The following is a 24,819-nucleotide window of genomic DNA, read 5'->3' as shown; positions in this document are numbered from 1 at the left end:
ACCAATAAAAGAAAGTGTACCAAACACCTTCTTCACTATCTTATCTATCTGCGACTATGAACCTGCATTCCAAGGTCTCTTTGTTCAGCAACACTCCCTAGGACCTTACCATTAAGTGTATAAGTCCTGCTAAGATTTGCTTTCCCAAAATGCAGCGTCTCACATTTATCTGAATTAAACAAAGATGTACCCAAAAGTTGTTTATTTTCTCCTGTCAAATTGCAGAGCCTCAGAGTTTCTTTATAGAGTTTAAAAAGATGGTGTTGAACTGTGGACCTAAGTTCTGTCTCATGTGTGCCTTTGTTTTCTCTTCCAGTTCGAGATTTCGTCGAAGATGAATACTTTGAAATTACAGGAATCACAAAAGAACAGGCTGGAGATTACGAGTGTAGTGCATACAATGAGGTGTCATCTGCTGATGTACGAAAAGTAGAAGTAATAGTGAACTGTAAGTGGCTGACTTTTTAATTGGTTGGTAGATTTTAGTCAATTTTGTGATGTTCAAAATGCTAGAATTAGTTTGCTGAGAAATATGTTATTTGGCCAAATCCAGAATCGGTCTCCATTTGCTTTATCGAAATGTCCAAGACTTCAGAACACCTCATCAACAACCCCTCACCCAAACACAGTTGTCAACATTTAACGATCCCTTTAAAGATCCAGGATAGGGAACAAAAGGCTGCTCAGATGAAAAAACACGACTGCGTCTCTGTTTTTGACCTGTGCAGATACAGGTGTGAACCACAAAACTGATGGGTTTCTATTTAAGTGATACTGACATAATTTTTGAAGTGGCCATTTCAGAATGTCTGGAATTTTCATGGAGGTAGCCATATCTCCAGCATTGTGATGTGTATCAAAGATCAGAGATGGTAAAATTATAAAAAGTTTGCAAAAATGATGTTACCATTTCTTCATGGAATGATGTGGCGAAAGTTGTTTCAATGATGATTGAAGTGAATGATTGGGGAAAGTAAGTGACCATAAAATAATGTGATTGTTAGGTTGATACTTCTGGCAACTGTTGAGTTGTCAATTGAAAGTAAAACAGTGTAAAGTACAAGAGAATAGATAAACTCCGAAATAAAGTACATTGGTACTTTGTACAATGTTGAAAGATTATCTCACAGAGACATCCAGAACTAATTATTTAAGGTTCCTCCCACCCAACTGCTTTATTTCACTCTTCACAGACCAGCTCAGCCATCTGCTTGGCTATTTGTAGGCTGTGTTAGTCATGTGCATTTTTGAATTCTTTCAAAAGCATTAAAAATTCTGAATTGCCAACATTGTTTATTCACCTATGCTATGTAATGACTGACAGAACCTATAGCTTATTGTATTGCTTCTTCAAGTGACAGACTTGACATCTAAAGAGGTTTAGACTTTTCAATTGCCTATCAAGTTACATGTATTTATCTTAACAGATTTATGACCTTTCTTGGGACTTACAGATGTTATTATAGAGCTTGTATGTTTATTTTTTTTTCAGTCAAAACTGGATAAGTTGGTTAGGTGAGGTAGGGAGGCGGTAAGGAGATCAATGGCTTTGGAGGTGAAGTGAAAGTAGTGCACTGAGAATAGTAAATAACAAGAAAGGAAGATAGAGATAGGTGGGAATGAAAGGAGTAGGAACCCAATGGGATGAGGGCTAGCAAGCTCCACATTGTTGTTGATCTGGCGGAGTTGCTAATTGCAACTGGGCTAATGTTTCTTGGAAGTTAGGTGTGCCTTATAACTTGGCACTATTGACATCACCCTTCCTCCAGCTGCAGGCCCGAAATCAGGCAAATCATGGTTTGGAACCTAAAGATTCCATCTGCCAACACTGCCAAAATACATTTTGACCATTTGGAAAATTCCAGCCATTGTTCCGGTTGGAGATTTGTACACCAGCTATCATTCTGGTTATCTTCTGCATTATTTTACTACAAATTATTCATCTTTTCTGTTAAAGTTATAGCAGGTCATACAGTATAGAAATAGATCCTTCGGTCAGAATAGTCCATGCCAATTATAATTCCAAACTAAACTAGTCCCACCTGCCTGCTCCTGGCCCAAGTCCCCCCAAACCTCTCCTGTTCATGTTTCTATCCAAATGTCTTTTAAACATTGTAATTATACCCACATCCATCACTTCCTCAGAAAGTTCATTCCACACGCGAGTCACTCCATGTAAAAATTTGCCTCTTACATTTTTTAAAAAATCTGTCCTCTCATCTTAAAAATGTGCCCCCTAGTCTTGAGATTCATCATCTTAGGGAAAACATAACTACCATCGACTCTATCTATACCTCTCATTATTTTATAAATTTCTTTTAGGTCGCCTCTCAACCTTCTATGTGCCAGTGAAAAACACCCCAGCCTATCCAGCCTTTTTTTATAACTCAAACCTTCCATCCTGGTAAATCTCTTCGGAACCCTTTCCAGCTTAATAATATCCTTCCTATAACTGGGTGACCAGAACTAGACACAGTATTCAACAATGTCCTAGCTCCAATACTCAAAAGACGGAGCAATGAAGTCAAGCGTACCAAGTACCTTTTTAACCATCTTTCTATGTGTGACACACCCCTAGGTTCCTCTGTTCTACAACACTACCTGAGGTCCTACCATTGATTGTATAAGCCCTACCCTTTCTAGTTATGTCAACATGCAATACCTCGCATTTATCCAGATTGAATCCCATCTGTCGTTTTTCTGCCCATTGACCCACTTGATCAAGCTCCGGTTGTAATCTTAGAAAACCCCCTTCACTGTCTCCCATGCCACCAATTTTGATGTCATCTGCAAACTTACTAACCATGACTTCTATAATCTCATCCAAATCATTTATTTAAATTACAAACAAAAGAGGACCCAAAACTGAATCATGTGAAACACTGCTGGTCTCAGGCCTCTAGTCCGAAAAGCAACCTCCCACCTAATCTCTGTCTTCTGACATTAAGCCAATTATGTATCCAACTGGCAAGCTCACCCTGAATCCCATATGATGTAACTTTGCTAATTAGTCTACCATGCAGTACTTTGTCAAAGGCTTTATTAAAATCCAAATAAACAACGTCTCCTGCTCTGCAATCATCAACTCTTTTGGCAACTACCTCAAAGAAACTCAATCAAGTTGTGAGACATGATTTCCCTCACATAAAACCATGGTGGCTATCCCTAATCAATTTTTGCCTCTCAAAACATTCATAAATCCTACCTTTTACAATCACTTCCAATAATTTACCCACAACTCAAGTTAGACTCACAGGTTTATAGTTCCCTGATTTCTCCTTACAACCTTTATTTAAATAAAGGAACAACATTAGCCACCCTCCAGTCATCAGACACCTCACCAATTGTTATAGATGATGCAAATATTTCTCCAAGGAGTCATGTAATTTCTTCCCTTACTTCCTACAATGTTCTGGGATACATTAGATCAGGTTCTAGCAAACTTATCCCCCTTTGTATTCTCTGAGACCTCTTGAACTTCCTCTTCTGTAATGTGAACTGTTTTTAAAACATCAAAGTTTATTTTCCTGCATTCTGTAGACTCCATTTCTTTCTCCACAGTAAAAACTGCCATGAAATATTCATTTAGTATCTCTCCCATCTCCTGAGGTTCAACACAAAGGCAACCTCCTTGATCTTTAAGAGGCTCTACCCTCTCTCTAGTTACCCTCTTGCTCTTAACATAGAGTTTGTAGAATCTCTTTTGGATTATCCTTAACCTTATCTGACAGTGCTATCTCATATCCCCTCTTTGCCTTTCTGATTTCTCTCTTAAGAATAGCCCTATACTCTTTATATTGGTTAAGAGATTCAATTGAACCAAGTTGTCTATACTGAAAGATTCTCTTTTATTCTTGACCAGAACCTCAATATTTATCCATTCATATTACCAGCCTTACCCTTCACTCTAACTGGAACAAAAAGGCTCTGAACTCTTGTCATTGCACTCTTGAATGCCCTCCACTTGTCAGATGTCCTTTTACCTGCAAACAGTCTACTTCAATCAACTTTTGAAAGTTCTTGTCTCATACCATTAAAGTTTGTCTTACTCCAATTAAAACCTTTTAATTTTTATGGAAGGATTAACCATAACCATAACCATTTTGAAACTAATAGAATTATGATTGCTAGGCCCAAAGAGTTCTCTGATGTTTACTTCAGTCACCTGCCCTGCCTTATTGCCCAAAAGGAGGCCTAGTTTTGCTTATTCTCTGGTAGGAGCATCCACATATTGATAAAGAAAATTTTCTTGAATATTTTTGACAAATTTTTCACCATCCCAATTTTTAACACTATGGTAGCCCCAGTCAAAGTTTGGAAAATTAAAAGCCCCCATTATTACAAATTTATTATGCTTACAAATATCTGAAGTCTCCTTACATAGTTGTTTCTCAATTGCTCTCTTACTATTGGGGGGCATATAGTACTGTCCCATCAAAGTGATCTTTCCTTTCTTATTTATAATTTTTCCCTGTATCTTTTTACTGGACGATTTTTCAGAAGTATCTTCCCTTGTTACAGTGGTAATGTACTCCTTAGTCAAGAACATTACACCCCTTCCTTTCTTGCTTTTTTTTCTATCCTTCTTGTCGTATCTAAAACCAGAACATTGAGCTGCTAGTCTTGTCCATCTCTCAGCCAATATTTTGTAACAGCTGTGACAAGCTTGAAGAACTCTCAGGAATCTATTCTCATCCAATGTAATGCCATGTTTGGCCTTTAAAATATTGATACTTTTATACCACAGCATTTAATTCATAACGGAAGCTCAAATCTGGAGCAAAGAACCTCACATTCCTTACATCAGGGCTTATAACTGCAGTCCTGGATTCCAAATGTTATAACCCAGTCAGCCAGCCAGGTCTTTGAAGAAGGGGAAAGTGAGGACTGCAGATGCTATAGGTCAGTGTCGAAAAGTGTGGTTCTGGAAAAGCGTAGCAAGTTAGGCAGCATCCGAGGAGCTGGAGAATTGACGTTTCATGTGTTCGACCTTCATAAGGAATGTGTGAGGCCTTTGAATTACACAACTAGTGATAAGAAATCATAGAACCTTTATTATTTTAATTTAAATGAATAGTTAATATTCTACTTTTGAGTAAGACCAAACATTTGCATTGTGTCTGGAAATAAGATGTATCTTTTATGAGCAAATTTGTGATCATGGCTGACTTGCACAAATTTTCACTTACAACAAGATCATCTGCATAATTTGACTGAGATCTCCAGCCAGAATTCCTGTTTCAGATTACTATTTGATGTCTGCATGATTCCAATGAGCAGCCAGTTCCACAAAGACCAAAAATGATTCTTTGGACTTCGAAATGTTTGTGGCTCAGGCGTTTTCGCAATGTAATCCCATTCAACCAGAGCAGTGGGCTTACTGATTGTCATGCTGATTAAATATATGTCCATGATCATTCCAACATGAACTTAGTTCTTACTATCACCATAGCGACAGCCAAATTTAAGCTACAAGTCTTTTCTCAATTGAAGATCAAGTTCCAGAAATGATACTTGTGATGTTTTAAATCATGAACTTTTTTTTACAATCCAGCTGATCGGATTTCTATCTGTTCTGACCAAGAGCTAGTAGAAACTCTGGCCAAACCGAAGCTGCCCACCAAGTTCATTAAGGAGCAGGATTGGCTTTTGGGACCATCCTATAAGGGTCCCACAATTGCTGGGATATAGAGAGCATGTAAATCTCTGACAGGAGAGGCATAAAGCTTGCCTTCTGTGATGTGAAGCTGCAGGAGTGCACGTCATGGCATTCTAGGACCTCTTCACCCCACCTCGCTTCCCTTTCCCACTCTCACTCGAATTTGAAAATCTCCACTCATCGTTTATCTAATTGAAGTTGCAATTGGCTCAAGATAATGTCACTAACTCGTGATATATGGCACTTCTCGGTTGACATCCTTGGAACCCAACCATAAAATCTGTAACAGAAAAACAGGTTAAATCAGTTAAAATATTCCCACTCTGTAATATCACGGAACCATAGAAATGATACAGCACAGAAATGGGCCTTTGGGTCCCAATTGTCTTTGTTGACCATAAGGGGCACTGACCTGATTTTATTAAGGGCCTCTTGGTGTGCTGTCACCTCCTGCGAATACTGACCACAGCATCAAGGAATTTTGGAAAGGAGGCATGTGCAAAGGTTCTGCTACATGGAGCAACCCCAAAACTTCCAGACCATTCATTTGTCATTTTAATTACCTAAGAATCTAAGATACAGGAGTAGGGAATTCAGCCCCTTGAGCTTGTTCAGCCATTTCATACAGTCATAGCTAACCTCATCTTGGCCTCAACTCCACTTTCCAGCCCGCTCTCCATATCCCTTCAACCTGTTACTAATTTAAAAATCTGTCCATCTTCTTAAATTTACTCAATGCCCCAGCATCAACCGCACTCTGGGGTAGTGAATTCCACAGATTTAAAAAACATTTGAGAGAAATAATTCCTCCTCATCTACTTTAAATATGCTACTCCTTATCCTGAAAGTATGAACCCTCCTTCTGGATTGCCCCACATGAGGAAGCATCCTTTCTACGTTGACTTTGTTAATCCCATTTCGCATTTTCTATACCTCAATTAGACCTCCCCTCATTCTTCAGACACTGAGCTACAGACACTGTCGGCATAAACTGTTCAATCTCTCTTCATAAGATGAAGCCCTCTTAGAGCATAGAACTAGAACAATAAAGCACAGAACAGGCCCTCTGGCTGTTGATTTTGCGCCAACCTGTGAACTAACCTAAGCCCACCCCCCTACACTATCCCATCATCATCCATGTGCTTATCCAAGGATTGTTTAAATCTCCCTGATGTGGCTGAGTTAACTACATTGGCACTCTCTGAGTAAAGAACCTGCCTCTGACATCTGTCTTAAATCTAACACCCGTTAATTTGTAGTTATGCCTCCTTGTACAAGCTTATGTCATCATCCTAGGAAAAAGACTTTCACTGTCTACCCTAGCTAATCCTCTGATCATCTTGTATGCCTCTATCCAATTCCCTCTTAGCCTTCTTCTTTCCAATGAAAACAGACCCAAGACCTCACATACCTACAGAAAGCTTTAGGGTTCTCCTTTATTCTACCTGCTAAAGGCTGCTCACTTCCTCTCTTTGCTCTTCTTAACTCTCCCTTTAAATAGTAAACCTTCTCTGAACTGCTTCTAAAGCAATTGCATCTGTTCTCAAGGAAGGGGACCAAAATTGTACACAATACTCCACTCAATTCCTTTCACAGTAAATGCCGAAATTCCTTTAGTCATCCTTATTACCTGCTATATCTATTGTGCATTCCTAGTTTTCTGTAATGCACAAATGAGGATACTTAGATCCTTCTGTACCAAAGCACGCTGAAGGTTCTCTCCACTTCCTCATAAGTTGTCTTTGTATTCCTCATTAGAGGCTGGGTGTAGTTCCAATTTCTCACTTGTCTTATAACTTCACAGCAAAAGAAATGAAGGAACTTGCACGTATAGAAATTCAGATCATTTTTAAAATGCCTCTCAACAAGTTTTCCAAGGTAGAAAGTTCATTGCAATTTTCTATGACATTTTATTAATCCAGTCCTCAGAACTATTTCTTCCACAGTTCTCACTCTATTGGTTGTGTCTACTTTAATGAGTTCTGGAGCTGGAGTCAGGGATAGAATATTAATTACTGTGCGATAGCAAACCCATGTTAAATTCCCAAATCCTGATGCACAGTGCATACTTTCCACTTTCCAGACAGTGAATGATTAATTTTTTGTCTTACATTTAAGTGTAACACCCATTGTAAGTACCTCATACTTTTTTTTATTTACCTTCATCATCCTTTCGTTGAACAGTTGCAGAGCACACTAATTCCCCAACTCTGGCAAAACAAGGAATGAATGAATGCAACACAGCTGAATTGCCTCACTGAAAATTAAGCTTGTCATTTGAGCTTCAGCCTTCACCATAGCAGTTCAGCACTGGATAACATTCATTAGATTTTTAGGTTGCAGCTGTCATCTCACATTGGGTCGCATTCAACAAAGGTTTCAAAGTAGAAATAATTTCCTAATGGTAAATAAAACAGCATTCTGACATTTTATCTTCTCGCTTGCTTCTGTTCTTTGATATTGCCAATAAGACTTGAGCAGCATTCATTCAGTGGGGAATGATTCACGGCTCCCAGAACCTTCAGGAAATGAATACAGAGATTGTGGTCATAAATAAATTGAGCTTTTTATCCTCTGAAACCTGTCAGCAGAAGAAAGAATATTTATTTCAGGGTCTTTACATGATGACGTTGTTACTGTAAGATATCATTTCTTTTGACAATTGTGCTTGATCAAAATAATTTTTGTATTTCATTTTTGAACACTTGTGTAAAAGAAACAGAAAGTAGACAGAGTATCTGGTGTTAGTAAACTCTTCAGTGTGTTGGTGTATCTGAAGGTTATAAATGTTTGTACAGGGACAAGTGATCAAATAATTATAGACAACTGCACAGAACTCAGCCTATTGGCATTGGGAGGAGGTCTGGAGAATCAGGTTAAGCTTGAATAGCACTGAGTAAAACATTAATTTAATATCCTGGAATTTCAATTTGATTCCTCTTCGTGACTTTAGTTTTCCTTCCTCTTCATCTTGCCACTCAGCTCTGTCAAGCAATGCAAAGAAGTGAGTGATGAGTCACAATCAAGGTGGCTTTTTCATATTTTATCCTTATGTGCAATTTTCACCGTCTGACAAACAGGGTCACTTTGAGGAACCAGATACCTGACTAAACATTAGAACATGTGAAATAGGAGCCTATTCCAATCTTCAATATGATCCCGACTGATTTTGGATTTTACATCTAGTTCGCTGCCTGCTGCCCATATCCTATGTTTCCAGAAGAGGCCAAAAAATCCTGTACCAACAGTAAAGTATGTTCAATGGTGTGCATCCACAGAGGTATACAGGAAACAGGCCCTTCAGCCTAACTTGTCCATACCAACCAGGTTTCCTAAATTTAACTAATCCCATTTGCTTGCACTCAACCTATAAACCTTTCCTATTCCTGTACCTGTCCAAATGTCTTTTAAATGTTGTAATGTTGCTGTACCAGGGCATTATGTACCTGGACAGAATGCATCTGTCCAGGGTGCATCTGTAAACGTTAGTGAGCGTTTGTATGGTCACGCCGTATTTCCTAAGCCGCCTGTGGAAGAAGAGGCATTGTTGTGTCTTCTTGACCATCACATCTCTACCACTTGCAATTGCAGCTCTTTTCTTAAACGTACCATACTCCATGTTAAAAAGTTGCCCCTCAGATGCATTTTAAATCTTTCCCCATCATCTTAAACCTAGGCCCTCTAGTTTTCGACTCCCATGCATCCTCAGTTTCCTTACTCATAGACGACAATCCGTGAAGATAGATAATAGCACTTCCTCCATGATAATCCTTAACATTGGTGCCCTGCAAAGATGTATTCTCGGCCCTCTACTGTACTCCCTGTATACCCATAACTATGTAGCCAAATCCCATACAGATGTCATCTACAATTTTGCTGACAATGCCACTGGGGTAGACCAGATATCAAACAATGATGAGTCAGAGTAGAGGCAAGAGATAAAGTGCTTGATGCCACGTGCAATTATAATAATCTCTTTCTCAACATCGGCAAAGCAAAAGAATTAATCATTGACTTCAGGAAGAAAAGAGGAAGATAAACCCCTGTCTACATCAATGGAGCTGAGATGGAGTGGGTCAAGAACGTCTAGTTCCGAGGAGTGATGATAATCTGTCCTGTACCTCCCACATAGATGCGATGGTCAAGAAAGCACAGGAATGTGTCTTCTTCCATAGAAAATATGGCAAGCCCAGAAGGACCCTCACCAACTTTTAACAGATGTACCAGAGGAAGCATTCTGTTCAGGTACACAACTGCTCTGCCCAGAACCATAAGAAATAGCAGAGAGTTGTGTGCACAGGACAGACCATTATTGGAAGCAAACCTTCTGTGCATGAACACCATTTACACTCCTCGTTGTTGCAGAAAGATTGCCAACATCATCAAAGACCCATCCCACCCCAATAATACTTTCTTCCAACCTTCTTCGTCAGGCAGAAGATACAGAAGCTTCAACACTCGCACCAACAGATTCAAGAACAGCTTTTTCCTTGCTGCAATTAGACTGCTGAACGGCCCTCTCTAAATTCAAATAATGTTGATCTTGCTTTGTGTACCTCCTGTGCAGCCATAACCTTGTATGCCCCACTCACTCTGTCGAAGCACCCTGTGATCAGCATGTCTTTGTTTGCTTTTTCACTCTACTACAATAAATCAAATCAAAACAAAATACCTTGGCTATTCACCTTACCTATGGCCCTTGTGATTTTATAAACCTCTATAAGGTCACCCCTCAGCTTCCCAGCCTATTCAGCCTATCCTTACAACTCAAACCTTCCAGTCTCAGCAACATCCTTGTAAACCTTTTTGGCACCCTTTCCAGTTTAATAACATCCTTCCCAAAGCAGTAAGACCAGAATTGTATGCAGTTCAAAATGGCTTTACCAATGCTTTGTACAGCTAGAGCATGACATCCCAACTCCTATACTCAGTGCTCTGACCAGTAAAGGCAAACGTGCCAAATGCCTTCTTCACCACCATGTCTACTTGTGATGCCACCTTCAAGGAGGTAAGTAAGGTCTCTCTGTTTGACAACACTTCCCAAAGCCGTGCTATTAACTGTGCAAGTCCTGCCTTGGTTTGTCTTACCAAAATACAACACCTCGTAATTATCTGAATCCAAGTCCATCTGCCATTTCTTGACCCACTGGCCCTGTTGATCCAGATCCCATTGTATTCTTAGCTAACCTTCTTCACTGTCCAATATACCACCAATTTTGGTGTCATCCGCAAAGTTACAAACCATGTCTCCTATATTCTCATCAAAGTACTTATATAAATGATGAACAACAGTAGACACAATACTGATCCTTGTGGCACACCACTGATCACATGCTTTTCGTCTGAAAAACAACCTTCTACCACCACTCTCTGTATGCAATCACCAAACCAATGGGTGAAGAAATTTTTCCTCTTCACACTCTTAAAGATTGGCTACTTATCTTGCATTTGTGCACCTGGTTCCAGATTCCCCATTCAGGAGAAACATTGCCTCAGTATCTACCCTGACATTAAGGAGAGAATTCCAGGATTTTGACCCAGCAATACTAAGGGAACACTAATACAATTCCAAGTCATATTGATTGATGACTTGGAGGGGAACTTGCAGAGATGATCTTGAGCTAAGATAACTGACCTCCAACAACCACAACCATCTTCTGTGTGTCCAGTGTGACCCCAATCTGCAAGAGCTTCCTCACTGATTCCCATTGACTGCAATTTTGCTTGGGCTCCTTAATGCCACACTTGGTCAAATGTGGTTTTGATTTCAAGGTGAGTCACCTTCACCTTACATCTGGTAATCAGTTCCTTTATCCATGTTTGAACCAAGGCTGTAATGAGGTCAGGTGCTGAATGGCCCTGATGGAACTCAAACTGGGTGACATTGAGCAGGTTATTGCTGAGCAGGTGCTGCTAGATAGCTCTGTTGATAACACCTTCCATCACATGCTATTGAATTTCCTAAATGCTTGTTGTTCCTGCATGCTATTTCTTGCTGTTCCTTGTATGAATACACAAATTTCTCTGAAAAGCAATATTTAACACTATTATACCTTTATAAAAATACCCTTCCCGTGTATTCTTAAGTTTAAAATCAAATAACCTCACATTTCGCTACAGTTCACTCCAACTGTAATCTTAATGCCTGTTCACTTTAACTATCTCTTTGTAGCCTCTTTGTATCTTCTATACACAGTTTGATTTCCCACCTAGCTTTGTATCATTAGGGTAGCCAGTGAAGGGGTTAGCCCACTCAAGGACAAAGGCGGGAATCTATGTGTGGAGCCAAAAGAGGTAGATGAGGTTTGATATTAGCACTTTGTGTCAGTATTCACGAAAGAGAAGGAATTGGTAGAGAATGATCTCAGGGAAGGGAGTGTTGAATTTTTAAGCCACATTGCTATTAAAAAGGAAGAGGTGTTGTACTTCTTAAAAAGTATTAAGTTAGATAAGTCAATGGGTCCTGATGGGATCTGTCCAAGATATTGAGGGAGGCAAGAAAAAAAATTGCTGGAGCATTGACAGACATCTTTGTATCCTCTTTGGCCACAGGTGAAGTCCCAGAGGACTGGAGAATAGCCAACATAGTTCCATTGTTTAAGAAGGGTAGTAGGAAATTAAAAGCCCGTGGGTCTCAGTTGGTGGTCGGAAAATTATTGGAAAGAATTCGCAAGGATAAGATCTTCAGGCATTCTGAACCAAATGGGCTTATAAGTGTTATATAGCATGGATTTATGCAGAGGAGGTCATGCCTCACTAAATTGATTGAGCTTTTTGAGGAGGTGACAAAGATTAATGAAGGAAAAGTGGTTGATGTTATCTACATAAACTTTAATAATGTCTTTGACAAGGTCCCTCATGGCAGACTGGTACAATAGGTGAAGATGGATGATATCAGGGCTGAGCTGACAAGATGGATGCAGAACTGGCTTAGTCAAAGGAGACAGAGGATAGCAGTGGAAGGATACTTTTTGGAATGGATAGTTGTGACTAGTGGTATTCCATAGTGGTATTATGGGCAGCACGGTGGCACAGTGGTTAGCACTGCTGCCTCACAGCGCCAGAGGCCCGGGTTCAATTCCCGCCTCAGGCGACTGACTGTGTGGAGTTTGTACATTCTCCCCGTGTCTGCGTGGGTTTCCTCCGGGTGCTCCGGTTTCCTCCCACAGTCCAAAGATGTGCAGGTCAGGTGAATTGGCTATGCTAAATTGCCCGTAGTGTTAGGTAAAGGGTAAATGTAGGGGTATGGGTGGGTTGCGCTTCGGCGGGGCGGTGTGGACTTGTTGGGCCGAAGGGCCTGTTTCCACACTGTAAGTAATCTAATCTAATCTAATAAGGATCAATGTTGGGATCTCTGCTGTTTGTGGTCTACACAGATGATTTGGAGGAAAACTTAGCTGATCTAATTAGTAAGTTTGCAGACAATACAAAGATTGATGGAGTTGTGGACAGTGAAGAAGATTTTCAGAGGATAGAGAAGTATATAGATCAGTTAGAGACATTGGGCACAAAAATGGCAGATGGAGTTTAATCCAGACAAATGTGAGGTGATGCATTTTGGAAGATTAAATACAGGTGGAAATTATACAGTGAATGGCAGAACCCTTAGGAGTATTGATATGCAGAGAGACCTCAGTGTGCAGGCCCACAGATCACTGAAATTGGCAGCGCAGGTAGATAAGGTAGTAAAGAAGGCTGATGGCATGCTTGCCTTGATTGGAAGGGGCATTGAGTATAAGGATAGCTAGGTTGTGCTGCAGCTTTATAGAACTTCAGTTAGGCCACACATCGGTATAATTCCAATCTTTACCAGTTTTAGTTGCCACACTACCAGAAGGAGGTGGATGCTTTGGAGAGGGTACAGAAAAGGTTTACCAGGATGTTTCTTTATAAGGCGGGAATTTAGCCAAGAAGAAAGGTTGGATAGACTAGGTTTGTTTTCACTGGAGGTTGAGAGGTGCTCTGATTGAAGTTTATAAGATTGTGAATGGCATGGATACTGTGGAAAGTATGAGGCATTTTACCTGGGTGGAGGGGTTAATTACTCGGGGATACAGGTTAATGGTGCGAGGGCCAAATTTTAAAAAAGATATGTGATGCACGTTTTGCACACAAAGGGTAGTGAGTGCCTATAACATGCTCCCAGAGGAGGTGGTGGAAGCAGACACAATAGCAGCATTCAAAAAGCACCTGAACGAAAACATGAATAGGAAGGGAATAGAGGGATATGGATCCTATAAGTGAAGACAGTTTTAGTATGGAAGGGCAAAATGTCTCGGCACAGGCTGGGAGGGCCGACAGGCCTGTTACTGTGCTGTATTGTTCTTTATTTAAACACACATACGGAATCCTCTACTTGTCTAATTCATTATATCATTTAGAAATAAGTGAGGCCCAGCATTAACCCCCGAGGCATTCACCTCATCATGGCCTGTCAAATTGACAATGCTCCATTTACCCCCTTTTGTGGTTTCTATCAGTTAACCAATCCACAATGCTGATGGTGGATTGAGCATATATGTGAAGCAAATAGAGACCAATATTCTCAAGAAGAACTTTTTCAATTTCTTCACACAGAACTTGTGATAGCATTCAAAGACACTAGGACCCTGTTGACTTAATAAAATACTTTTTAGCCCAATTACATTGTTAGTTAGAAAAATCCATTTTCTTTGTTACCTTTCATTCAAAGGTATTTAATATCCATTCACAACATTAGATGCCAACAGATTTCTCCTTTTCTTAATATGAAATTAAAGAATCTGTTTAAAAAATGATACCTCATTGTGTGTTGCAGTACACAACCAATCTTTTCCAAACTCAGCAATCAACCCCCATCTTAAAAAAACAAAAAAAATCCATGAGAGTACAATCAGTAGATTTTGTCTCTCATTCAATTTCAATGTAAATTGCTTTTGTATGAAAATATTTAGCAATTTTTTGGATAAACAGTTCTTCTTGTAAAGCAATCTGCAATCTGTTAGCTGATGATTTGCATTGATTGATCTTATTTTTAATCTGCTTTCTTTCCAAGATCAATGCTCAAGCCTCTTTTCCATCACACACTTTGTCAAGTGGGCATGGTCTCAGAATGGAATGGTTATCAGCACAGCATTCCATAGGTACATATTTGTTCCTGATTACTTCTTATATAGGAGTTTGTTTAACATACCTGATAAACACATTACCACATCTATTGCTTCTACCAACACATGTGTTTCTGCAGCTAAAGTGTTTTCAACTACCCTTTTTTTAATCAATTCCCAGGCTAACAGACATTTATGATTTCTTTCCACTAAAAATATAATGAATCGTCCTGTGCATGAATAACCATTTGGAAGATTACCCTGTAAAGCATCTTAAAAAATAACTGATTTAATTCCTTTTAAGTCACCCAGGGCTGGAAGGCCAAGTGTACACTGTTCTGGATTTAATTTCTTCATTATCTTTCTTGCCTTCAGCATTTCTACAACGATAGTATATTTCATTAAGTTGTTTAACTCGAATCAATGATAAAATGCTTCCAGTCCAGTTTGTGTGCACAGCTAGTTCACTTGCAAAATAAAATTTCTCAACTGATCATCACCTTCCTGTTACATGAATCTAGCCTGATTTATTAGGATCCTATCAACATTCACTAGGTAGGTTTCATGATTCAGGCTTACTTCCAACTTGTGTAGGTTTGTATATTAACATTTAAAGTCACCCAAAACCTGACTTTCAATTTTGAGTTTCTTCATAATTTTTACCTATCGTAGGTTTTCAAATGCCTCAAATCCTTGCCAGGTGAAATTATCTGCTTTCTACTTTCGAGACTTTCTTTCTATAAAACAGTGGTGTATCTGCTCTTAGTTGAACATGACTAGCTTTTGCTTAGAAAAAGGTAACCCCAAAATACCACACTTTTGATGCATAATTTAACCATTGACATGCTTATTTAACCTCCATAACTTCACTTCTATATCTCCAGCTTCTTTTGTAAGCATTAAACGCATTTCCATTTGAAATTGATCACCTTATAATAAAGGGGTTTTGATATGAATGGATTTACATGCTGATGAGTTTGTCATCATAAGTGCTAAAACTCTGCCCAACTGTCAAGCCTTTTTTGGTTTGCCTCCTTCATGAATTTCCCATCAAGTTTGTTTTTAGCCATTGGAGTTTCATTATTATAAGGGCTTCTGCTTCTTGCAGCGCTGTCCGATCTTTTTTATACAGTTCTTGATCTTGTTCTGCGATTCCTGTCAGGTTTCCTGGCCAAACTAGACAATAGTTCTCAACCTGCCATCTCTGTCACCAAACTTCATTTCAGAAGTTTTTGATCTTTTCCTTGAGCTTTAAGATCATGATTCAGTTTATGATTGAGCTTACACTACATTTCCTGGTTTTCCACATTTTCATTTCCTTTTTCAAAGCCATAATCAGATATCCTGCCCATTATCCTGCCAGTTTTTGTATTTCTCTGAGACCTGCCTGATCCTTCTTCCTATGTTGACTTACCTTCACTCTGCCACCCTTTCTGGCATGTTTGTCATCCTAGTACCAATGTTTGGTAATCAATCTTTGTGATAAATTAACTTATCTTGATCTTCTCCATCTCTTGGTCTACTTTCAGTTAACCTGTTATAGGTTGCAACCTGTCCTCTGTCAAAAGACTGCCATAAGTGTTTACAAATTGCACAGTGCATCTTCATTTTCCAGAATTTACTCAGGCTCCATACATGTGAGATCAATGCCAAGAAGACTGTCAAATTTATTCAAAGATTTCCATGTTTGAGGAAGGATGTTATGAAACTTGAAAGGGTTCAGAGAAGACTTACAAGGATGCAGCCAGAGTTGGAGGGTTTAAGCTATAGGGAGAGGCTGGGACTGTGTTACCTGGAGTGTCAGAGGCTGAGCGGTGCCCTTATAGAGATTTATAAAATCATAAGGGACATGGATAGGGTAAGGAGACAAAGTGCTTTCCCTGGTGTAGCGGAGTCCAGAACTAGAGGTCATAGGTTTGGGGTGAGAGGGGAAAGACTTAAAAGGGACCTAAGAGGCAACATTTTCATAGAGGGTGATGTATGTATGGAATCAGCTGCCAGAGAAAATGGTGGAAATTGGTCCAAGTCCAATATTTAAAAGGCATCTGGATGTATATATTAACAGGAAGGGCTTAGAGAAATATGGACAAAATGCTGGCAAATAGGACTAGATCAATTTTGGATATCTGGTCGGCATGGACGAGTTGGACCGAAGGTTCTCTTTCCATGCTGTACAGCTCTATGACCCTATGTTGCAAGACCATTGGTTTACCATCAGTGTCTATAGCTTTTCTTGAATTTTCCCATTCTTTTTTTCCTCCCTTTGAGAAAAATGTCACATCTCTGGGATGAACAGTGGTTAGCACTGCTGCCTCACAGCGCCTGAGACCCGGGTTCAATTCCCGCCTCAGGCGACTGACTGTGTGGAGTTTGCACGTTCTCCCCGTGTCTGCGTGGGTTTCCTCCGGGTGCTCCGGTTTCCTCCCACAGTCCAAAGATGTGCAGGTCAGGTGAATTGGCCATGCTAAATTGCCCGTAGAGTTAGGTAAGGGGTAAATGTAGGGGTATGGGTGGGTTTCGCTTCGGCGGGTCGGTGTGGACTTGTTGGGCCGAAGGGCCTGTTTCCACACTGTAATGTAATCTAATCTAATCTAAACATGCATTCACAATGACCAGATATGACAACTCATAGCTCTCCTGATCTTTTCCCGAAACCTCAGCCTTAAAAGTATGCTTTTTATGCTTTCATGCATGGCATTTAAATGTTCTGGCAATTGAGCTAATTATCGTGGGCGGCACGGTGGCACAGTGGTTAGCACTGCTGCCTCACAGCGCCAGGGACCCGGGTTCAATTCCCGCCTCAGGCGACTGACTGTGTGGAGTTTGCACGTTCTCCCCGTGTCTGCGTGGGTTTCCTCCGGGTGCTCCGGTTTCCTCCCACAATCCAAAGATGTGCAGGTCAGGTGAATTGGCCATGCTAAATTGCCCGTAGTGTTAGGTAAGGGGTAAATGTAGGGGTATGGGTGGGTTGCGCTTCGGCGGGGCGGTGTGGACATGTTGGGCCTGTTTCCACACTGTAAGTAATCCAATCTAATCTAATCCTTTCCAAATATCTATGTTATGCAAGGGATCCCTGACATAAGCCAATGATAGATGCTGTAGCCACCAGTCATCTAAAGTTGTGAAAGCAATTGTCAATTTAAGATCAGGGTAGTTAGGTAAAATTTTTCAGAGCATTTCAATTGTGACATGATTTCTCTTACAAGTTCCATGACCGGAAAGATTTTTCTGCTGCCATGTGCATCACATAATGTTCGGGCAAAATCTCTGCTATAGTCTGTCTGAATTTTACTCAATGCTCCCAACCTTGTTCATATCCATTCTTTAGTCGATAATTGCAACAAGCTACTGTGTATAGACTAAAGCTAGTTCCTGTGTTCAAAAAAATATAAAATATCCTTTTTTCATGATCCCTTGCCTGAAGCCCATCGTTAATGGAAGACTTACTATTGGTCACAATGGGGTGAGTAATAAATGCTGACCTTGCCAACCATGCTCACATACCATGAATGAGCGACTAATTTTTAAAAGAAATGTCTATTTTCTTTGGCAGATGTGACAGGGGAAAAGTCACAGATGAGCTGCTTCAAGGAAAGTTTGGTCAATGAAGCAACCATTTGTTTTTTCTTAGCATCTTGCATTGTGATGACCCATGACTCTGGAGTCAATTATTGTGCCACCTCAACAATAGTCCTGTCTCAAAAACAATACATCCTTTGATGGAAACGCTGCAAGTTAGCAATGGGGACCGCAAAATAAGAGTTGATGTAATTCTGATACTAGTGCATGATCTGAATCCTGCTGTGGAGTAAACATGGTTGCTGATGTTATTGTCTGAGTGACAGACACTTCAATTCAAGACTGCACTGTCTTAGCTGCCAAATCTGCTTCTGTTCAAAGCCAAGATGCCAAGATAATTTTTGCGTTTGCAACTTATTTCTTTTGCCTTGACTAGTCACTAGCTGTCATATCTGTGATATGCAGTGAAGAAGATAAAAAAAACTACTATAAGGATCAGCATGAAATAGATTTAAACATAATGCCCTGAGGACTGTGAATACCTATATATAGTTTGGCACCAATATTATTTTTTCCTTTATGCTGCCAGTACATTTTCACAGCTCTGCAATGTAGATTAATTGAAACGAGATATTCAATATACAGGGTCTTAGAAATGGTTTAAGGAAGGAGTTTCCCAGAGGGACCAAGTGGCACAATGGGGTAAAGGACTTTCTCTCCTCTGAAAGGCTGTATTGAACTCAAACCAAACTGATGCCATGAACATGTGTGGATGCTCTGAGGACCCGTGATAGAATATCAAAGACCTAATACTGCAGATACTCAAAACCTGAACTAAAGACAGGGATTGCTGTAAATGCACAACAGGCCGGACAAATCCTGTGGACAGAGAAATACAGCTAATCTTTCTTATTGACTTTGCCTCAGAACTTTTAACAGATTTCCTTCCCTAAATGAAGGCAGGTGAATCAACTGGGATTTCAGAACAATCAATTAGATTTGAGAGGCCTGATCAAACGTGACTATGGCAAGATTTGTCACAGAATCAGGCAAACACTCCAGTGAGACTTATCGTGATGTCCAGAGTAATTTGGTGTGTCTTTTATATAACCTCTGGGCATCAAGGCAAGATTCTCACTCGGCAGGGGCGAGTTGCCTATTAAGGAGGATTATTGCTTGTTAATGCCTTATTTAACTGCACATGTCAGTTCATTCATATGAAGCTTCAAATCTTACCAAATGTAGATGTTGAGAGTTCTCAATTTGAAAGTCAGAACAGGTATCTGACGACTTCAGCTCACCGATAGCTGTGAAAAGCCTCCATCTTACTCAACACCAAACAGCATACCATGGCGTGATCCATAGGCACCACATCCACACATGTTGTTCACAGACATTTGGCATCCAAGATTTGCCAACATCTCAGGATACTCATGGCCCCTGCCCAGTTGATTTGCTTAAGAGGCATTGACCTGCAATGTCGGGTGCAGAGAAAGCTGGCATTGACAGGCTGCTGCAAGGACACTTTGTGTTTATGGACAGGCACCCAGCTCACAGATCGGACCAGGCTGCATTTCAGAGCTACTACTTGCTGCCTTAGCACTTGCTCTCACAGTGCCAACTTGCATGCTCGCAATGTCAGTACCTGGCCATGTCATGCCAGTTAGTGCAGTAAACATGCAGGGAACTGGTCTTGCTGGTTAGCAGTCAGTCCTGTCTCATTTCCAAGCCCACATTTATACATTGCATCGTTGTCCTCCACATCCGCCACCTCTGAACGGACCTCACCGCAAAGATATATTTCCCTCCCTACCCCTATCAGCATTCCAGAGAGACCATTCCTTCTATGACTCCCTTGTCAGGACCACACACCCCCACCAGCCCAGACCCGACTCCTGGCACCTTTCCCTGCCACTGCAGTAAGTGCAAAACCTGCGCCCACACCACTCCTCTCACCTCCATCCAAGGCTCCAAGAGCTCCTTCCACATCATCAGAAATTTACCTCTACCTCTACCAGTGTCATCTACTGTATCCGTTGCACCCGATGTGGTCTCTTCTACATCAGAGAGACAGGACGTCCTTTTGTGGATTGTTCCAGAGAACATCTCTGGGACACCCACACCCACCAACCCCACCGCCCTGTGGGTGAACACTTCAACTCCCCCTCCCACTCCATCAAGGACATGTAGGGACATGGGCTTCCTCCACTACCAAACCGTTACCACCCGACTCCTGGAGGAGGAATGCCTCATATTCCACCTTGGGACCCTGCAACCACATGGGATAAGTGTGAATTCCAACAGCTTCCGCACTTCCTCTCCCCCTACATTATCCCAGCCCCAAGCCTCCAACTTGGTACCACCCCCGGGACCTGTCCATCATTCTCCCCTCTGACCTATCACCCTCACCTTCATCCACCTATCGCTTTCTCAGCTACCCTCCCCCCAACCCCATCCCCCTCCCATTTATCTCTCAGCGCCGGCCTACAAGCCTCATTCCTGATGAAGGGCTTATGTCCGAAACGCGATTCTCCTGCTCCTCAGATGCTGCCTCACTTGCTGTGCCTTTCCAGTGCCACACTCTCAAGTCAACCTAGGGGGTGTATATCTTACTACACCGCAGTATGTAACTTCAATCTCAAACCTGCAATGTGCATCTGTAACTTACACGATTACATCATGTATGCAGGGGTATAATCCTCACCAATATCCATGGAGGAACCCATCAGTTAAGGGGGTCTCAGCATCATAAATCAAAGGCAATGTCCCCTTCTAGCTCAGGAGATTGGCCATGGTCAAGCATCCAGCTGGTGAGTTCTTATTCAGGGGATCTATGCCTCCATATTCCGGGGAGTGAATCACAGTTAGTCCAATAGCTATGCTGTGGATAGTATCTGGTCTGAGTGATAGGGCTCACATGGTCAGTGAGATCTCTAGGCATCAGTCAGGGGTCTGAAAATTTCTCATTCGGACCTGTCTGGGTGTTTGTCTGGCCTAGTTGCAGTCAGTCTGTCTGGTCTATCCAGAGAGACTAAGGGAAGGGAGGTTTGAGGGCATGGAGTAACAAAGGAAATGGCTTCTGCAGCTTGGAGATTCGGGAACTATTCATACAAAATAAAAAATAAAGCAAAGAACTGTGGACAATGGAGATCTGAAGCAAAATGTAAAGTGTTGAAGAATGTGAGCCGATCTAGAAGCATCTGTAGAGAGTAAAGCAGAGTCAACAGTTTGAATCCAGTCACCCTTCAGCAGAAGTTATTCAAGGGAACTTGAAGCTCCAGGGCGGGGATGGGGTTTGGGGGGGGAGATGGGGAGATGGCTTGTTGCGACGGAGAGGGGATGAGCTGTTTTTGTGAAGGAGACATAAAGTGGGATGGATGTGAAAGGGGTGTTCATCCATGAACAGGTGCATTCTGCCTTCAAGCAGGGGAGAAGGTTCTAGCCACAACTGTTATGGTTACCTTGTATGCCTGGGGTAGGGTGGGAAAGGTGAACAGATACAGACCCAGGGGACCTGGGGAGGTGCAATGGAGTTTACATTAAAGGATGTCAGGAAGGCAATCTGTATGTTTGGAGTTTCACCCAAATATAGAGGCAAGGGCAGGAAGCAGCTGGCTAAAGAGTGTGCTCTGTCACCTTCCAACATGCTGGAAATCAAAGGTATGCAATGACAAGAAAAGTGGGTGGGATGTGTCTTGAATTGTGAAGGAAGAGGCTGGAGGACCCACTGGTGTGATGCCGTTTATTGGGTATATACTGGGTACATGGGTATGGTGCAATCCTACTGGCCCCCTGATCCTAAAACATTTGCTTAGTGTAAACTGTACACAACTGCCCGATACATTATTGAGCACTTCATTCACAACAGTACATTTGCACACAGAAATCAGGGAAAGAAGTGAAAGGTTTTACAACAAGAGGTAATGTTGCTAGCAGAACTCATTACCCTGGTATATCGTATTCACAGCTTGCTTCCAAACATGCAGGAGTCTTTCAACACAGACAGGAATCTATGATACATTCTGGGCACTGTGAAGTTAGATGTCATGCTGGCACACTTACATTTGGGCTAGGCAGACTTGAACAAAAAGATATTTTGCAAAACCAATCACACTTCTACAAATGTGATCAATTATAAGCTGTTACCCATGCTACCAGAGTGCACTTAAAGCTTTTTTTTCCCTTTGCCTGTCAAAGTGTATCCATGTTATCCCACGTTCCAGATTTCAGATGGGGGGACAAAGTCAAAAATCACATGGCACCAGGTTATAGTCCAACAGGTTTATCCAACAGTAAGAATGCAAAAGCTTGTGATTTCAAATAAACATGTTAGACAAAACCTGGTGTGGTGTGATGTTTGACCTCATCAACCCCAGGTGAAAGTGAGGTCTGCAGATGCTGGAGATCAGAGGCAAAGAGTGTGGTGCTGGAGAAGAACAGCAGGTCAGGAAGCATTTGAGGAGCAGGAGAATCAACGTTTCGGGCATAGGCCCTTCATCAGCCCACCCCAGTCCAACACTGGCACCTCCATGGGATGGAGGCAACCTGCTCAGTAATGGAGCCCTTTGGATTAGAGGTTTGGTCCGGTGACCCCAGGGCTGTTTGTATCTAGACAGCCCAGGCATGCTGAGACAACCCCACGCTTGAGACAACTGGGTCTCCACAGGATGGCTGTACTCCTGGACAATAAGTGCCACTTGCCTCCCACGTACTTGTTTGCTGCACCTGTTCCTCCCGGTGAATGGGGACCAAGACCCTCATTGCTGACAGGGTCCTCTCATGCATGGCGGGGGACTGAGCAAGTGCCTTGTCTCCAGCAGACTGTGGGTTCCAGCAGCTCGAGACCTCTCTTCCTCAGCCAGCTGTCACAGTGAGATGATCACCAACTCGTGCTCCCAAATGTTCTCTGCCCGTTCCAGCCGGGATGTAAGCATCGGAACTGACAGAGGTTGCAGGAGGCAGCCTTACTGGTGCATCCTCTGAACTCTTGGAACTGTCTTTCTCAGAAATCTAGGAAGTGCTCTGGTCGAGTCATCCATTTTTCCACCAAGATCATATACATCCCTCTGTCAGCCACAGCGTGAGAAGGCATTGTGGCCAATGGTTAGAAGTTGGGTGCAAGCAATAACACTGACTGGGGGTTAATGTGAGAGTTTCAGTGGAATAAAGAGTAGTACTTATTTGGTGGGACTCAGATATCTGGGCATTACTGTAGGAGCAGTCCTGGTCTTCTCCTGCAAGGGTCAGGGTGCTCTCCTTATAGTGGGTAAGGCATTTATTGCAGGCACCCCAGCACTTGTCTGGCCATTCTGGGCTGTCTCCTGGAATGAGGGAAAGAACGGGAGGGAGATAAAAGTGGGTGCAAGACTTTATCATTGCTGTAAGTAGACGAAAGGTGATAAGGTGGCCCAGCTGAATGAATAGGCAGCACAGAGGGCATGCTGGATTATTGGGTCGGAGATTAGATTGAGCAAGTGGGAGAGAGGGAGGATGTTGAAGGCATTCATGAGAGTGGAAGAGTATGAGGCTGAGTGGGATGTGGGTGCAGTAGCAAACATTGAGTGTAAGGAAGCAGAGAGAAGGTGGTGGTATGTATGGTGAAGGCTGGCAGGTCATTGATTTTCTAGTGGCATTGCTGTGTTTTCTGGCCTGGAGAGAGTACACTGACCTGGTTGGCGACTTCAGTCTAGGTTGGCAGCCTGTTGTCCATCCTCCAGGAAGGGGATACTACCCCTCCTCTGCAAACCAGAACTTCCAGCTCCCTGTTGGAGAATGACAGTACCCTCTTCCCCTTCTCTGACAAATTCTGATCCATCATTAGTCATAAGCAGGACAGTTTCAGTAACGAGTCGCTGGATTTTCAAAGGACATTCTGTGAATGGTGACATCCTTGGTGAACATCAGAGGTTAAGGTGAAGGCTAGAGTCAGGTGAGAGGGAGGTCATAGAGGCAGGGGTAGGTAGTTATTGAGGTGAGTTGAGAAAGATATGGAAAAAATGTTTCATTAGTCCTCATGGTGAGAACCTTAACAAAACTGATACTTAGCCATAAAATCCTAAAATTCAGCCCAAGATAACCATTAATGACCCTGGATTTTTATTTCTAATGTATTTTACTAATATGGCAAGATTTTACTCCTGTCACCACAAAGTATGCAAGTTAAACAGTTCTGTGTTAATGAATGCTGTCAATTCATTGCTGCCTGATTTTGGAATTCACTGACAGCTCGACTGATAATTCCTCCAAAGACATCAAGAGCAGATTTCAGATATGAACTCAAACTATTCAATTGCCAGATACTTTTTTCCTTAATTTAAACTTCCTTCCAGCACTATCAAATCACAGATAGCATGCTCCAAGTCATTGTCTCATTTGCCATTTTTCCTATTTTGAAGCTAACCCTTATTCTATTTTCAGTTGACGTTGTATTAGTCTGGAACACAGAGTAACAGGCAGGAACAGTGACATTGGCGAATCATCTGTTTTTGCTGAGCTAGTTACACTGAAGCCAGCTTTACTGTCCTCAGAACCATCCTAGTCAGTACATGCAAGATT

General features: G+C 41.6%; 1 protein-coding gene across 4 annotated transcripts in view; it reads left to right on the top strand.

Moving 5' to 3' along the window:
• Positions 1–24,819, top strand: part of opcml (opioid binding protein/cell adhesion molecule-like) — a 1,046,295-nt gene that overhangs the window by 941,082 nt on the left and 80,394 nt on the right. For all 4 annotated transcript variants that reach the window (XM_043676827.2, XM_043676829.2, XM_043676828.2 and 1 more), the window contains exon 4: positions 317–448. In XM_043676827.2, coding sequence (XP_043532762.1) covers positions 317–448 — 132 coding nt within the window. The remainder of the gene's footprint in view (positions 1–316; positions 449–24,819) is intronic.

The sequence above is a fragment of the Chiloscyllium plagiosum genome, unplaced genomic scaffold (genome assembly GCF_037043375.1).
Source record: "Chiloscyllium plagiosum isolate Xiang-an unplaced genomic scaffold, Cpla_swu_hap1 HiC_scaffold_29, whole genome shotgun sequence".
Classification (NCBI taxonomy): Eukaryota; Metazoa; Chordata; class Chondrichthyes; order Orectolobiformes; family Hemiscylliidae; genus Chiloscyllium; species Chiloscyllium plagiosum.
This window is presented reverse-complemented; position numbering and strand designations above follow the sequence as displayed.